This window comes from Nicotiana tabacum, chromosome 8, assembly GCF_000715075.1.
Source record: "Nicotiana tabacum cultivar K326 chromosome 8, ASM71507v2, whole genome shotgun sequence".
Lineage (NCBI taxonomy): Eukaryota > Viridiplantae > Streptophyta > Magnoliopsida > Solanales > Solanaceae > Nicotiana > Nicotiana tabacum.
Genome location: NC_134087.1, coordinates 152,318,536 through 152,335,015, shown reverse-complemented (window position 1 = coordinate 152,335,015; position 16,480 = coordinate 152,318,536). Strand labels below are relative to the sequence as shown.

Genomic DNA, 16,480 nt, shown 5'->3' with positions numbered 1-16,480 from the left:
CTAACATATCACAAGGACGAAAAGTTCGATAGCCTTTTTAAAAAAACTCCCCAAAAAGCTATCCTAGTTGCCATTATTTTCATCTTGAAAACTGTTTTTAAAAGAATAAAAAGAGAAAGAAAATAGACATGAAAATGGACTGACCCTTGGCTTATTAGCCATCTATTTGCTGTTATTAGCTTCCGTGCCTTTATGCATTTCCTCAAAGTGGGCCCACATGGTAGAGTGCTCCACTCCAAGTCTCCAATTATCTCCAACTCCTTGTAAAAAATATGGCAGTATGCTATGGCCCCTTGCTCTATCTGTATATCTTTGTCTTTTGGTGCACCTATATATCATGTCAACATCAATGGCGGCCAACAATCTGCATCTTTCACTAGTATTTTATGTAGTACCAAAAAAAAACAAGAGGCTAAAACAAAACTAGTAGTAAAAATCTATTCTTTTCTTTTGTTGGGTGGATAATAGTGGAGACCAACTTTCTAGAAAAGTGAAATAAATAGTAATTTAAAATAAAAGAGCATTGCTTTCAGTAACTGTTTTAAGATGCTTAAACTACAATTATTATTACAGTACATGTGAATTGATATATCCCACATGGAGAGTGGTGGCGTTTCCTATTTTTGATCTTTTTAAGATTTTTTTCAAGATTCGCATAAAATTGTCTATCTCTGGCTTTAATGAGTGGAGAATCTGCGTTTGTGTCTCATTTCAGCTACTGGGGTTCATCAAGAATGAGGTTTTGAGCTCTATTTTTGGGTGAAAATTTGGCTCTTTGGTTGCTTGGTTTGACTTCTTATGTAAATTTGAGTTCAAGGTAATTCGTCTTGATTCTGTGAATCCAGTGAAAGATTGTTGCTTTTTGTGTTTGGAGCTTACTATAAGAGCTGAGATTTGCACCATACTCAACGTTTGAAATTTTAATTTGCTGAGCTCCAAGGTTCATAAATGAAGAATCTTGGTTAGAATTTCTGATTTTTGGTTTGATAATTTGGACTAACTTTGTAAATTTTCATATGATATGTTTTGAGTTAGAAAAGGGTGAAAGTTGAATTTCTCCTTTTCTTTTGGGGGTTATCTTAGTAGTTAGAATTGAAAAAGCTGACCTGATAATGATGAAAAGTTTCAAGCTTTGTAGTTCTTGAAAGTGGGAAACAAAAAGTCGGATATAGAAGAATTTATTTGAAGGGTCGGATTGAACTTTTGTGGTGGTGATGGAGAAACAGATTAGCTTTCGTGGGGTGATGGAGAAACAGCAGAGTTTTCGAAACGGGACGATTGAGAAACAGAAGAGCTTTAGAGGGTTGATGGAAAAACAGAAAAGCTTTAGGATAGCAATGGAGAGGCAGCTGAGCTTTGGTGGTGGTGAGAGGAAGAGGGGTAAGGAATCACCAGGGAAAAGAGGAGATTCTCCACTTCACTTGGCAGTTAGAGCAGGGAACGTAGGGAAGGTGAAAGAAATTGTTCAAAAGCTTGATAATAGCAAAGGCATCAGTGATTTGTTATCTAAGCAAAACCAGGAGGGTGAGACTGCTCTGTACGTTGCGGCGGAGAATGGCCATACCTTGGTTGTTGAAGAGTTGTTAAAACATTTAGACCTTCAGACGGCTTCTATTCTGGCGAGAAATGGTTATGATGCATTCCATGTTGCAGCAAAGCAGGGTCATATTGGTGAGTCTTTGTGCCCACAGAAAAGGAAAAAAAGAGAACATTTTCCTTCCTTGGTTTTGAGTCAATGATTCCTTCTAGTACAGATTGTAATCCTCGGGAGATAATGCGTATGTTTTATTTGTACGATGCACTTGGCACTGGTTGATTTTCACATGCTACCTATTGCTGCTGTTAGCCCCCCATTTAGAGCAACTTGCATCCTTGATTTTTTCTTCTAAAACCTTTAAATTAAGCCTGCTCTTGTGCAGATTACTTGTAGCTTCAGTAAAATACTAGATAACTTATCTTAAAAATATGTTTCCATTTGAAGACTGCATATAAAGCATGTTCTTCCATAATAGAAAACTAGAGGACAAGACTAAGTTCAGAGCAACCAAAGCTAACTTTCCTGCCGTTGGCCACTATCAAATTATGAAAAATTGGGCTGTTAAGATCATATTGCGATGTTATAGCAGATAGATGCTGAAGGATGCTAATATGTATTTTCCTTGCATCTGAGTGCAAAACTTTCGCTTGGAGGGGGCGGTCCAAGTTATTCAAGATTAGTGGTGCAAAGTTTCTCGGCCATTTGATGTAGGATTACTCAGTTCTATTTCTCAGTAGGGGTGGGAAGGTATATAAGTTAGTGGTAGTGTGACACAGTGGAACGACTGCTGTATATATCCTGTTAATACATGAAATAGAAAAGCAGCAGTTTTGAAAATTTAAAATTAAGAAAGCTGTTAAGAGATAACTATGCAATTATGTCACAGAACAAAATCGTCCTAGGAGAGGGTGAATTTAGCATCTGCACAAATAATGAATTACCTGAAGTGAGCATTTTGTAGATACACAAGGACCTACAGAATAGTGTGTCTTGTGGTGGCATAGAAGTTGAAAGGGTTTGAGCTGGAATTACTTTTATTCATATCTGTAGGAGTCAAAATGGCTTGAACGAGATTCCGTCCTGCAAAGATTGTCCAGATCCTTAAAATAAGTTGTACCTTTAGATCATCTACTTGAAATTCTATATTGATACATTCATTCCGTAAACCTTTTTCCCAATAAAAATTTTTGAAGCTAAAAATAGTAAAAATATTAATTGAGTTAAAAGTGATACATGTCTATCCCTTAAAAATGATTTCCTGTTAAGAGAAAATAAATAAAAAAATGTCAGAAGCCTGAAACAATGATTACTTGTTTAAAGAAATATATAGTTGTTTGATTGGAGAAACATCACAAAAAGTGGTTAGTTTATTCTTCTGCAGGAATTAAAATTAAAGATAAATCTTATGGAATGGACATGATGTATCCTTCTGAAACTATTGTTTACACTAGCCCATGAAGTACATGATTTTATCATTCTTTGGGGGCTTTGCGAATCATTTTCATTTAGGTTTCCGCAACTATTCTGCTCACCAACAAATTCCCAAAATTGGTCAGCTTAACACTTCTTTTGCTGCTTCCTAGTCCTGATTGTCACACCCAATTAGCCATGTTGTTCATGGATGTTACTGCTTTCTGGAACCAAATGATGCTAAGATTCCTGGCGTCATAGCTAGAATCACATCCAATTACGATGTTAACCAACACTGAGTGCAATGAATAGCGATATTTCTTGCCGTCCCTTGTTCACTTGAAATTGGTTATGCTAATTCTTTGTTTCTTCTCTGCTGAAACTTGAGGATATCCTTTTTCTTCGTCCTCGTTTTTAAGTTTCCTATCTGTTTGAGTATCTAAATAAAGCGTGAACCTGATAAACTGCCTTGTGAAACTAGACCGGGTTGATCTTGAGCAGCTTGTCAATAGCTTAGCTCCTCAACCCCCCCTCAATAAGTGCTGTATTTTCAGTACAGCTTAGTTTTGATGAACGTTTTTGATCTTTAAGGTTCCTTGCCAAGGGGGTAGCCTCACGATCAGTGGAGTTGGAATGGACCATGGGGGGGATCAGGGTTCAAATTCTACCAGAGGCAAAAAAAGTTAGGGGATTTCTTTCCATCTTTTTAAGGTGGATAGAGTGACCCGATACCTTTACTGATACGACCAGGTACCCCTGGATTAATCAAGATGTGCACGAGCTGGGTCATGTACTACCTTTATCATAAAAGAACGAAGATGGAACTTTAAGATTGCTTGAGCTTGACGATTAAACTTATTTACTTCATGAGAAAAAGACTCATTAAGCTAAACACTGTTACTCACAGTTTCGAGTTAGGCTATTACTAGTATGATTTAATTTGTGCTTAGCCTCTATTGTTTAAGTATATCAAAGCTTACAAACTTGTGATGACAAGTGAAATAAATTTAAATTCTTGATTCTGGATCGCTTGTTATTTTCTGAAGCTTGTTCTGAGTAACAATTGTTAAATTGGAATTAAGATGCTTCTTTCTTATTTCTACTCTCTAAAAGTATTTTCTGGGATTACATTGCAGAGGTACTGAAGGAACTGTTGCATTCATTTCCAAACCTAGTGATGACAACAGATTCGTCTAATTCTACAGCCTTACATACAGCAGCTGCTCAGGGGCACCTTGATGTAATGAATCTCCTTCTGGAGATTGACTCAAACCTTGCGAAGATAGCTCGTAACAATGGCAAGACTATTCTTCATACAGCTGCAAGAATGGGACACTTGGAAATAGTTAGATCTCTTCTAAGCAAAGATCCTGAGATTGGCTTTAGAACGGATAAAAAAGGCCAAAGTGCCCTGCACATGTCTGTAAAGGGTCAAAATGTTGATATTGTGTTTGAATTAATCAAACCAAATCCTGCTGTATTGGCTTTGGAAGATAACAAAGGAAACAGAGCACTTCATGTTGCAACTATAAAGGGACGGCCACAGGTTGGTCTCAGTTTATTAACTATTATTTCTTGTAAACTAGTGACTTCCAGAAAGTTGAGGGTCTTAATGTGTTTAAGGTGAACTAGTGATATGTGCTTTGTATGTCGAAGTCAAATGTATCTGAATTTAGGCAGAACTGTTCATTTTGTTAATCACATTGAAAATTACTACTTCTGTGAAGAAAGAAAAAGTGGTGGGTGAGTTTATGGAGGAAAACTTTTTGTTGTATCGTGGAGATGGTTGCAGATGCTGGATAAGCCTGATATCTGCAAGATAAGCTAATATACAGCTGGTAATTTTGATGCCCCCTGAAAACAAGAAAGCTGACACGAGTTACTGCTTATAAGGACGAAGGGTTTCTTGCTTACTTTCTTAGGATTGACATTTTCTCGGTACTTTGTTTTTTTACCCATGAAACTCCTAAAAAAGGTTACAGTTTTTAGAAACTATGCAAACTCGGTTTTTCAAATCTTTCTAAAACTAAAAAATCCAAATCGTTAGTTTTTGAGTTTTAGAATGATTTCAAAACTGAGTTTGGAAGTCTTAAAAAAAGGTTCTCTTTTTCAAGATTAGCTCAAACAAACACTTGTTGCAAAAGCACAAAGACTGAGTTTGCATACTCAAAAATGCAAAAACTTCAAACAAGCAGCGCTAAGAATCAAAGCTACTCGCATAGAGAAAAAAGGAAAAAAAGATCAAGCTACTCAGAGTTTTAATAATTTATGTGTGAATCTGATGTTCCCGTGGGATTATACTGGGTATGTTGTTGTTGTTTGTGTAAATCTGATGTTGCTCAGGTTTACGTGAGAATTCTTTTGCTTTTGACATAGATTTTGTAACTAGGTTCTTCCATTGACTATATATGCATGCTCAATATAGTAACCCAACGTCTTATTTAGTGTACTCTGTTTTTAGCATTCATGTTAAGATCTTGTAACTAGGTTCTTTTATTGAATACATATGCATGCTCAATATAGGAACCATACACCTTATTCTGTGCATTCTCTTTTTAGCATTCATCTTGAAACTTAACTACGTATAATTGCAGATGGTACAATGTCTAATATCAATCGAGGGCATTGACCTCAACGCTGTCAATAAGGCTGGAGAAACCGCTCTTGATATTGCAGAAAAGTCTGGATCTCTGCAGCTCGTTTCCATTTTAAAGGAGGCAGGAGCTACCCATTCTAAAGATCACGGGAGACCTCCCAATGCTGCGAAGCAACTCAAGCAGACTGTCAGTGACATAAGGCATGATGTGGAGTCCCAACTCCAACACAGCCGTCAAACTGGCTTCAAAGTGCGGAAAATTGCAAAGAATGTGAAAAAGCTCCACATTAGTGGTCTTAACAATGCCATCAACAACGCGACAGTTGTTGCTGTCCTTATTGCTACTGTAGCTTTTGCTGCCATCTTCACTGTACCTGGCCAATACGTTGAGGAAAAAACAGATGGGGTTTCACTCGGTGAAGCACACATAGCTAGGAAAGCGGCATTCATAATCTTCTTCTTGTTTGACAGTATGGCCTTGTTTATTTCCATTGCTGTTGTCGTAGTACAAACTTCTGTGGTGGTGATTGAACAAAAGGCAAAGAAGCAACTCATGTTTTGGATAAACAAGCTCATGTGGGCAGCTTGCCTCTCTATTTCAATTTCCTTTATTTCACTCACATATGTGGTGGTTGGAGACAAGGAAAAAGGGCTTGCTATCTATGCAACTGTCATTGGTAGCACCATAATGCTCACTACTATTGGTTCCATGTGCTATTGTGTGGTTCGACATAGGCTAGAAGAGTCGAAGATGAGGAGCATAAGGAGGGCTGAGACTCATTCACGTTCATACTCGATGTCCGTGGCATCAGATACAGAGCTTTACAGTGAAAGCTACAAGAGGATGTATGCAGTATAGGAAGAAATAAAAGTCAGCTAAATTTCTGCCCCAAGGTATCAATCCTGGAGATGTGTAAATAGCATTATGAGTGAATATATGCAGATTCTAAACCCTCAAGTCTGATGAACTTGTAGCAATGGCATCAGATAACAAATTGTGTGAGGAACAGAAGGGTCTATGCAGTTAGGAACAGATGAGGAGAAACTTTAAATAAAGTGCAATAATGACGAGGTGATCCACATCTGCACAATTCTCTAACTGCTGCAGCCACTAAATTCCTTACCATCTGAGGTGACATATATGCTTGGAAGTTCAAGATGAAACTTTAGCAAATCCTTCCCATGAATTTAATAGGTTGAAGGCAAACTATCATGGAGTTTACTACCTACCTACAATTGCTACTACCAGACTGCGACTGGATGACAAGAAGGTGCAGATGGCTGATATTCAGTTGCTTTTGCCTATACATAATCCACTCCTTAGAAAAGTGTACTAAACAAAATTTGTTATTATATAATTCATCATATCTATTTCCTGTGGTAATGAAGTTCCATCTTTTTCCAGCTTTTATTTGTTGGGAATTTTCTGTCGGCTTCGCGAAAAGCATCAATATTGAGCTAGTTCTGTAGCCTTCTTCCTGATCCACAGTAACCTACTTCTGGATATAAGGTGTTGATTGCGGCGAAAATAAGGCATCAGAAGAACACTATTATGTGATTCCAAAAAGCTTAACCAAAAATCAAATTTACAATACAAAATTGGTAACACTAGAACAAACAAATTGTCCTCTTGGTGAAGCACAAACAGATTTCCAGTGATCACAACCAAAAGTTGATCATAAGTCTTCAGTCAAAGATAAGTATTTAGGACCTGATTCCAACAAAAAATGGATGAGCAAATCTTATACTTTTTGGCAACATTCTCTGAGCGGGAAAACAAGCTTTTATACTAATTGTGTATGAGTATTTACATCAAGATCCTATCAAGTATTGACAGCAAAGAAAATCCAAACTGGTTGGAATCCTCTGGTGATGCAACTGTATTTGTAGCTTCTTAGGTTTTCATGTAGATATCAAGGAACTCGAATGTTTTGATGGTCTTTCATCTTATTCGAGGTATTGCCAACATGTTTAAGTGCAGACCTATGATGGGAGCTTCCTTGGTTACTCCTACTGTTCTTTGAGTTCACGCGAACTGCATCAGGTGTGAAGCTGTGGCGCACATGTACTTGATGTGTTCTGGCCTCAGTTGACTGACTCGATTTAATACTGATCATCAAAATCACCTCTTTGTCTCTTGTATCCTCAGACCACCAGCTTTGAGGAATACCATCAACAGAATCTCCTAATGACTGGCTATCCTCATGACGAACTAAGATCTCAGCGGCTTGATCAGGTTTGATGATGCCAGCCGCAGGTGTGACCTGAATCAGAGAATCATTAGGTGGCATTTAGTAAAGGCCCATTTTCAGTTCCAGAAAAGTATATGTTAAAGCGAAGGAGAATGACAAAGCATTAGATAGATTAGGAATCAACTAAGAGAAAATGGACTTGCTTGGCTGGTCAGATTTGATTAATGCTTTCTCCATCAGTTTTCTTTCTAACTATGTGCATATCACAATGAAGGGACTCCCTAACATATCCTGTATGACTAGAGAAGAGGTAATACTGTTCAATATTTCCATGAGCATCCATTTGTTGTTTCATGTAGGATGAGAAAGTATAAACCCAAATTAAGAGCATCTAGGAAATGAAGTATCACCTCAAGCCACCTGGGAAAACCAAAGGAACCTCTGGGATGATACTCTGATGCTTGCCCATCCTCTTTGGCAGGGGACCGACCACAGCAGGTCAACTGGAAGAGAACTTTGTCTTCTCTACTTCTGTTGGAAATTTTTAAGCTGAATGTGTCCTGATTCTGAAGAACAATTTGGGTGGTGCTAACATCTGTCTCTGGGATATAATGTAGTTCTTCCAGTATAGACTTGATTCTATCATTGTTCTGGAAAATATTCCCAAACTCTTGTCTCCTTACTGATCTATCAATATGAGCAAGTTCAACATCAAACTTGCACCTTACAGGTTTATGATCACTTTCTGTTACTTCCATGCAACCCTCGTACCTATCACGTACCAGAGAAGTTTCAAGGTGGAGCGAGAAAAGTAAATATGAAGAACGCCCCGGAAAAAAAAAAGACCTACTGTATAATGGAGGCAACAACAGGGCACCCTAAACTGCACTCCACGGTAGTACTTGACCGGTTGTCTCGATACAATACTCGATCACACCAAGCTGGAATTCGTTTCTTCTCTCCTGAATCATATCCTAAAGTGGAAAAAGGAAAGTAATGTCAATGCTTTTGGTTAGCTCATACATTATGTAGGACTATTCAAAAAGCACAATCTTAAATTGGTCCTTGAAACAAACCCTTGTCATCATTATCCTTAACAAAATGAAAGGAAAAAAAGTTCAGTCACATTCTATATCATTACAAATATGCCTCACCTCCTAATCCTGGTTTCCCCCTTTCAAACTTGTAAGTTGGAGGAAATCTGATGATTGCTTCGCGCATTCCTTGGAAAACTTTTCCAGATTTCATTTCTGCTCTTAATTGATCTCTCTCTCGAAGCCAATCAAAGCTTCTTTGCGAGATAAAGTCCCTTGCTTCGTCATAAGATATCCCGAAAAGACGATAATTGAAATCACCAAAGAAAATCACCATGTCAGCTTCAGCAAGGTCAAGCTTTCCCTCATCAGAATTAATTGCTGCAGCCTGTTGTAGATGAGAAGGTGTCACTTGAACTGAATTAGACTGTAAAATCACTTAAAACAGAATTGGAATTGCACATTCATACATTTGTACCACGAAGCATTTGAGCAGCAGATGAAACGCCAACTGCAAGAGAGAGGACCAATGGCAAGCCAGAAGAGTAAAGCAGCCATAGTAAATATGTGGAGAAGACAACAGTGCAATAGAAAAACAGGTATCGCAGCATACCAGCAGCATTGTTGAGAAGGTTAGAAGACCGAGTGAAGGACATTGTTCGATATATATGGTCAAAATCAGCATTGCGACGATTTACTGCTTCCAAATGAGCAGCCAAGTGACAGTTTACAAAGCACATTATTCGATCAAATACTCTTAACCTCAGACCAACGCCACCCTGCATTGTAAGTGTGTAACATGACCGAATTATGCAAGCCATTTCATTGTTCCCCTTATAAAGGCAAGAAATAATAATTTAGTAGAGCAAGCAGCTTTATGTCTTGAGCATCAGTGGTATGAGTTCTAGTGTAAGCAAACCAACATGGCCCAGCGTTATCGAGAAAAGTTTTTGTTCCTTAGTCTTTCTTGTGCACTTTTTTAAGTCTACTTAGTCTATCTTAGTGGGCTTGATTGGCAGGGTAAGGGTCTTTCGCATTCTTATCTAAAAAAGAGTAAGAGGGTAGTTCCCTCAATTGTGGCATCGCCTTCATCATCCCTCGGACAGGTTGATGAGCTTTTGGACAATTCGATATGAGCATCAGACAGTGTTATTTTTTATACAAGTTAACAATATCAGGGAGAAAGGTACCTTGTTACCAATTGCACGTCCTAAACCACATGCAACTGCTCCAACATCAAGGTCTCCAACATGTTTTCTGAGAGATTTTCTCACCCTGAGTTAAATATTATTGATGCAGAAAATGAGTAAAAAAGTACAAAATAGGTTTAGAGCTTGAGGGAGAGATATTTCACCCCAATTCAGCTAGAAATATAATACTTTATGAAGGATGCAGTCCTTAGGATGTATAGTTTGGGACTTCAGCTTACAAAGAGAAAACATATCACTAAAAGATACATTCACAAGCTCTTACCAGATAGCAATAAGCAATGCAGCTAGTTGCCTTGATCCTACACGTTCGAAAGTTGATCCTTCATCCAATGCCTTCCCTATTGCGTCCTGCCACCATTGCCCCATCGCACTTCCTTCCAATCCTACCTACAGTTTGACATGAGTGGTAATGCTGTGCACATGACACAAGACTAGGAAAGTATCAGGCTACACTATCCGCATGTGCGCCAGATTATGTATTCCCTAATATCAATACTATCATAGCAAAAGTCAACAAATGATTGACTTGGAAATATCAAAAGTGATGCAAAGTGAGTAAACCGACACCATTTCTTTCAAATTGAAGTCAAGCATTAAAGACATTTAGTACACAACTTCTTTCGTCAGTAATTTGTTTTATAAAATGCACAAGTTCCTTCTGTGGATCTGGAAATTTTACTCACCAATCAGACACAGGAAAATACATCTACGGTAGAGCATCTTAGTGTTAGCTATTTTGTGCCCTCCAATCTCTTGATCATGTTTCAGGGATTAGCTGAGCAAGTAGAGACACAGTGTCAAGGAGACAGATCAACGAAAGCGCAGAACTACTTGTAGATTGCAACACATTATCATTCTCTCATGACAGTAAAGCCTGTTAACTCTTTAAGCTACCAGGATTCTTGACTTCTTTTCTTCTAAATAACAGACTGATCAAGTTCTCTATTTTTTTTTTGTTTCTGGGTCCATTTTCGCCAAATGGCACAACTACTGGTTGCATACGGCTTTAAAATTTCTTATATAGCTGGACCTCCTGTAACATGTTGAAGGTGAAATAACTTACAGTTTCTTTTGCAGCAGACATTGCAAGAAAACCAGCTCCCATTTCGACTTCTTGCAACCCAGCCACTACTATTCCAACATCTGAAACTGCCGAACCAAGCCAAGCTGAAAGCGCTTCCTGCGAAACTCTTCCCTGACCAACATTCCAGGTGCTAACTAAAATCCTGAAATTTTCTTTTCTGGTGTACAAATGTTCTTTCTCAGCTAACTCTGGTCGTATTATGTTATCAATAGGTCCTGGAGAGGCAAGACTCCATCCACGTATACCACCATGAGTAGCCAAGCTGAAGAGATAGTTATCCCCAACTACCATTTTTACTACAGGCCCGTTGTGAGCAACCCAACCAGCTAGAAAGTTTCCTTCGAGATCCAGCATCTGTACCATGCCACTTACATAGCCAACCCATATTCGAGAACCATGAATGCATAAGCATAAAACAGCACAAGGATGGTGATGGAAATCTTGCAAACGGTTTCCATTTCCATCCCACTGCACAAGTAAACCATTTGAACACCCACTCCAAATCATTCCATCAGCTGCAATCACAAGGGCTTCTGTTTTCTTACTGTCTTCTGCAAATGCTCCTGCCCCCTTTGTAGCAACTCGGCGAACAGCTTCTGCTGCTCCCATTATAGCATTGCGTGACCGCTGCAGAAAGCTACTTCCTTGTGACTTTTCCTTTTTAGATTTTGTTACAAACTTGGCATTCATCTCATCCTCTGTTGCTTGGTCTTGCACTGATGACATGTCAACTCGATTTTCAATTTGACCTTCTGCATTGTAAACTTTAAGGAGTTCCCTTGTACGTGCATCCCTGCAGTTTCCCAACTATCAGGGTAATTAGGAGTGATGATTTATTAGCAAAGGAAGTCTTTGCCTATTCTCTTAACTAACTAATGAATAAGAAATGCACACACAATCATTCAGATGGAAGCAATAAAGAGGAACCTACCATAATGAGAAGGATGCTGATCCAGCTGCCCACACTTTTGCTCTTATATGATCAGACAACAAGCACTTCACATCAGAAGATGAGATGTTACAGACACCATTAATTGTAACTTGGCTCCTAAGGTCAATGAATGACCTTTCCACAAGTAAAGCAGCCATGTGTTTTTCTTCCGGTGATAGAGAGAGAGATTTTTCAACAGATTCCCATGGCCAAACCCTAATGTTACCACCCTCGGACCCTGACCATATATCACCTGGATATGCAAGTAAACAGTCACAAAAGCCGTCTACAAAGAAAATTAGGAACAATATATTCACCATTAATGTGATCTTACAACTGAGGTTCTCAGATTCTCAACTACCAGTAAGACGAAATAACACATAATCAATGATGTAGCTGCAAGCCGGCAACTAATGAATAAAAGTTCCAGAGTATAACCTGGAAAATTTAACTTCAAAAAAAGAATTCAACAAGTGTTCTCAATGATTATTGTGAGACTTCATGTACAAAACTTATAGCTATAGAGAAATTATGGAGTGGAATGACAAAGCGGCCTTGTGTGCAATCAGCAAAAAAGGACAATTGAAGGTCAATTAGCGGTCCAGATAACTGGCTTGTTGGTAATCTCAGACGCATCAAGAAAGACACTTGGCCTAGCATTATTTTCGATATCAAAGTTGCTTAAATGCCCAAATGAAACTTCCTGTCATATGTACCATGCAAGCACATCAAATAGTTAGGATTCGAGAACCTTGTCTTGATCAACATTGTTACCACAAAGGAAATAAAAGATTCTTACTCTCTTTACAAGCAAATAAGCTCTTTATTCTCCTATGTCCTAATTTCCAAGGGCTGCTAACTAGAAATGATATAACCCAACCATAAGCTAACAGAATCTAGGAGCACAAACAAGAATTTCAATAGGCTGATTAATCATAAACGTTGATGGGGATCATAGTTTTCTTTTCAAAAATGAATTACAAATGCTAGCAAGGAAAGGTTGGTATTACCATAAGAAGACATGACCATAGAAAGAACAGAACCACGATGAGCCTGCCAGGAGAGGCCTTCCTTGAAAGGAGATTCATCAGCATTTGATTGGTCCATCTTCCAGGACCTAATCTTGCCATCTTTGTGTCCACTCCATATCAACCTACTCCCACTATCAACCATCAAGCATAATGTGGGTGTTGTATTTGCCGACTCGTGAAATGGTGCGGCATCCTCATCTCCTCTCCTTGCCCTTTCTCCAATTCCCATTCCTGGCTTATACTGATCTGAAAAATTCCATACTCTTATCCCACATTCTAGTCCTGCCCATAATTGTGTCTCTGTACAGGCTATCGTCCTCAAAAAATTTCCAACCTGTATTCACGTTAATTTTTGTTACTATAAATTGGGAAAAGAAAGAAAAAGTTTTTTGAAAAAAACACAGAATGGTGAATGCTAAACAAAACACACACACTTTTTAGTTCCGATTCATCTGACAATCAAACAAAAATGACATCAAACTTATGGAAAGTTTTGCTCAGCAGTAGTGTTTAAGAAACAAATGAAATCTAGCTTCATCATTGCTCTTCTCTTCCATATCCTACTTATGTCATTTCCTCGACAAACAATAAAAAAAGGATGGATAATTAAGACTTCAAATGTCTTATTATTTGGGTTTTGAAAATAGAAACAAGTGCAACTTGCATCAGTTGAAATTATAGTTTCGACTATTTTAATTAACCTTAAAATTTTTAACTATGTTCCATTTAGTCCTAAACATCAAACAAATTGATAAATTAAAAAGCTCTAGAAAGAAAAGAACATCTTGAAAATAAGCAATTTTTAAGACTACTTTAGCGCCTAGCCTAAAGTACACCTTATGCTCATGAACGTGTAACCATCTCTCGCCTAACCTATCCTCCTCCATCTCTCTAGTCCGACGAGCATTAGTAAAGGAATTACGCCCAAGAGTGCGGCCTAGTGGTTAATGAAGTGGGTTGAGAACCATTAGGTCGTCTCAGATCAATCCCACTAGAGACAAAAATAGTTGGCGATTTCTTCTCATCTATTCAAGCCTTGGTGAACAAAGTTACCAAGTTACATGTTGCTAGTAGGAGGTACCAGGTCAAGGTGTGACCAAGCTAGCCCGACACCACAACTATTAAAAAAAGGAGTAGTAAGGAAATTTTCACCCGTTGTCCATCGACCAGACCTTTAGGTCCTGACACACCCTCGGCGGACAAATGCTTAGGTTTTCGGGGCATTGGGTTCTGATCACCAATATTGTTTGCATTACTCAAGGTCAAAAAGAAAATGAATATTGATAATTTATATCATGGACTCTGGAAATTTCTCCAAGGGTACCCCTAGGATAATGTGGCTTCGTCCCTGTGGACTCCGACAAATTTGGGATTGAGGCATACATATCTAGCAGTAGTTCTTGTAACATATAATTTCCTCACCTGGGTTTCTCTTAGGGGGTGAGGTCTGAGTTCATGGCAAGATGGACGAGAGGGATGAACAGAGGCACGAGTTGGCACTTTAAAAATCCCAGCTCCACCACCACTTCCAATAAACTCCGGCAACGGCTGTTGCTGTCCTTGATTAACATTATCCGACACAACTCCCATCGTCAGCCCGATACCTGCATCAAACACCTGCCCTGACGTCGAAATATAAGGATAAAAATCTTCATCACCGTCAGAAGAATCGTCGTCATCGTATATTAACCCGTGATTATTGTTATCGATGAGGTTTGTGGGAATATCAAAGCTGTGATGTCGGAACTTGTGGTAACGCTTGTGGTGAGTTCCGGTATTGGTACGAAGCTGGTGGCTGTATGAATGAGCCTTTTTACGCGGTGCTGGCTCCATGCTCAGACCTTCCAATGCATGTTTTTCGTCATCCTCAAATTTTTCTTCCTCCATGGAATTAATTATAAAGGAAAAGATACGTATAACAATATAGCGGAAAAGCTTTATGAATTATTCTAAACGTGAACTAATTAAGACTGAAGGAAATGTGTTTGAAGAAGAGAGAGCAAATGTGGGGGGTGGGGGTGTGGAAGAGGAGGGCAGGTGGGTGTAGTGGACATGCATGAGAAGAAGAGAGCAGAGCGCGGAAGGTAGTTTTGAGGAGAATGGCGAAGCTTTTGTTGGTATCGTACGGACAAGAATATTTTGTCATTTTTCCTCTTCTCCCAAGTCTCACTGTGCGCGTATTTTCTAGGCGATGTTATATTGCAAGAAGAATTAATTAAAATTGCATAATCCTTAAGATTACATAGGACAAATTAAAATTGTTATATTATCAACGTAATTTAACTTGTTATTGCAATTTTGTTACTACTTTATTTTTTCGATCAATTAATATTATCATAGCGATTTAACTATAATTATCGTAAAGAGTAATTGATTTAATTGTATAAGCATTTTGTAGACTATTAGGGGTCGTTTGGTAGGCACTATTAGAAACTGGCAAAAATCCGTCCTGGAATACCGGCCGAAATTGATCGGTATATTAGCAAAATTGACCGATTTTTGATCAATTTTATTTCGTCGGTATAAGCATGGTAATCATACAAACCGAAATCGGTCAATATTTCAGACTAACAACAATCGAATGGTTCAGCCAAAAGTTGACTACCTTTATTTGACATCCAACCTTGAGAAAATTAATATACCGACCAAAGTCGGTCAGAACTTAAAAAAATAATTTTTGTTTTGTAAAATAGCGACCGATATCGGTCACTAAATTAAATTTAAATATTTTTTAAAAATGTGAAATACCTACTAATATCGGTAGTGTTACAATATTCTTAAGTAAAATTTGATTTATCGACCAATTTCGATCGATACTTTTAATTGTCGGGGCTTGAAAATTTCATTTATCGACCGACTTCGGTCGAAAATATTAATTTTTGGGTTTCTCCTAATGTGTTTTCCGACCGAATTTCTCGGCCGACTTCGGTCGGAAGGTGGATGTTTTCTTGAAAGAAGTAGCAGAATATGGTTGTTTTAAAGCTACACCACCTGCAAAAAACAACCAAACAACCTAATATCTGCCAATCAACCATAAAATATCAAAATAACGCGTTCTAATGTTAACCGATCATAATACACCAATAACAACGCGTTCTAAACTTCAATCAATTCCAAAATACAAACTTTAAGTACAAATTTCCAATAACAAACAATATCAACAATATATAGAGAGAGCTATTTGCAACAATTCAACATCAAACTATCACAAGTTCTAGAAAGAGTTTAGCAAACAAACACCTCCACTACTAGAAGCTTTATCGTCGGCACGGGTTGAAGGAGCACGAGGAGGAGGAGTAGCCTCTGTTGAAGACTCACGAGACCGGAGAATCGAAAAAGCCTCACTAGCAAGAAGATTGGCCAGCTGATCCTGAAGGCTATGAAACTGTTCATCTCTCTTTTCTTCTCCAGCCTTTGCATGTTCAAGCTCGGCAGAAGCTGCACGATCTTCTTC

General features: G+C 38.4%; 2 protein-coding genes across 4 annotated transcripts; one reads left to right on the top strand and one right to left on the bottom strand.

Moving 5' to 3' along the window:
- The first annotated feature begins 410 nt into the window (after nucleotides 1–410).
- On the top strand, nucleotides 411–6,947 carry LOC107827349 (ankyrin repeat-containing protein At5g02620-like). The gene is made up of 3 exons (XM_016654450.2): nucleotides 411–1,671; nucleotides 4,084–4,493; nucleotides 5,542–6,947. The coding sequence occupies exons 1-3, from the start codon at nucleotides 1,215–1,217 to the stop codon at nucleotides 6,400–6,402; spliced, it is 1,728 nt and encodes a 575-aa protein (XP_016509936.1). The 5' UTR covers nucleotides 411–1,214; the 3' UTR covers nucleotides 6,403–6,947.
- A 152-nt stretch (nucleotides 6,948–7,099) lies between these two features.
- On the bottom strand, nucleotides 7,100–15,084 carry LOC107827348 (type I inositol polyphosphate 5-phosphatase 12). 3 transcript variants are annotated; one of them, XM_016654449.2, is made up of 12 exons: nucleotides 14,449–15,084; nucleotides 13,006–13,360; nucleotides 11,996–12,248; nucleotides 11,044–11,857; nucleotides 10,243–10,367; nucleotides 9,960–10,044; nucleotides 9,383–9,548; nucleotides 9,240–9,280; nucleotides 8,890–9,157; nucleotides 8,586–8,709; nucleotides 8,146–8,506; nucleotides 7,100–7,807 (listed from the first exon to the last, which is right to left on the bottom strand). In XM_016654449.2, the coding sequence occupies exons 1-12, from the start codon at nucleotides 14,911–14,913 to the stop codon at nucleotides 7,457–7,459; spliced, it is 3,408 nt and encodes a 1,135-aa protein (XP_016509935.2). In that variant the 5' UTR covers nucleotides 14,914–15,084; the 3' UTR covers nucleotides 7,100–7,456. The 3 variants fall into 3 exon arrangements, with proteins under 3 accessions (XP_016509935.2, XP_075075874.1, XP_016509934.2); XM_075219773.1 differs by lacking the exon at nucleotides 14,449–15,084 and adding an exon at nucleotides 13,461–13,579; XM_016654448.2 differs by having other exon boundaries at nucleotides 9,240–9,548; nucleotides 14,449–15,043.
- Between the last annotated feature and the right edge of the window lie 1,396 nt (nucleotides 15,085–16,480).

What these genes read in the sequence shown, in the direction of transcription:
- LOC107827348 (XM_016654448.2), bottom strand. Translation starts at nt 14,913, where the DNA reads ATGGAGGAAGAAAAATTTGAGGATGACGAAAAACATGCATTGGAAGGT. An exon ending in TCAGCATCCTTCTCATTATG is followed by an intron (nt 11,858 to 11,995) that starts GTAGGTTCCTCT and finishes GGGAAACTGCAG; the next exon opens with GGATGCACGTACAAGGGAAC. An exon ending in GTTTTCCCAGGTGGCTTGAG is followed by an intron (nt 7,808 to 8,145) that starts GTGATACTTCAT and finishes TCTCTGATTCAG; the next exon opens with GTCACACCTGCGGCTGGCAT.
- LOC107827349 (XM_016654450.2), top strand. Translation starts at nt 1,215, where the DNA reads ATGGAGAAACAGATTAGCTTTCGTGGGGTGATGGAGAAACAGCAGAGT. An exon ending in AGCAAAGCAGGGTCATATTG is followed by an intron (nt 1,672 to 4,083) that starts GTGAGTCTTTGT and finishes ATTACATTGCAG; the next exon opens with AGGTACTGAAGGAACTGTTG. An exon ending in CTATAAAGGGACGGCCACAG is followed by an intron (nt 4,494 to 5,541) that starts GTTGGTCTCAGT and finishes GTATAATTGCAG; the next exon opens with ATGGTACAATGTCTAATATC.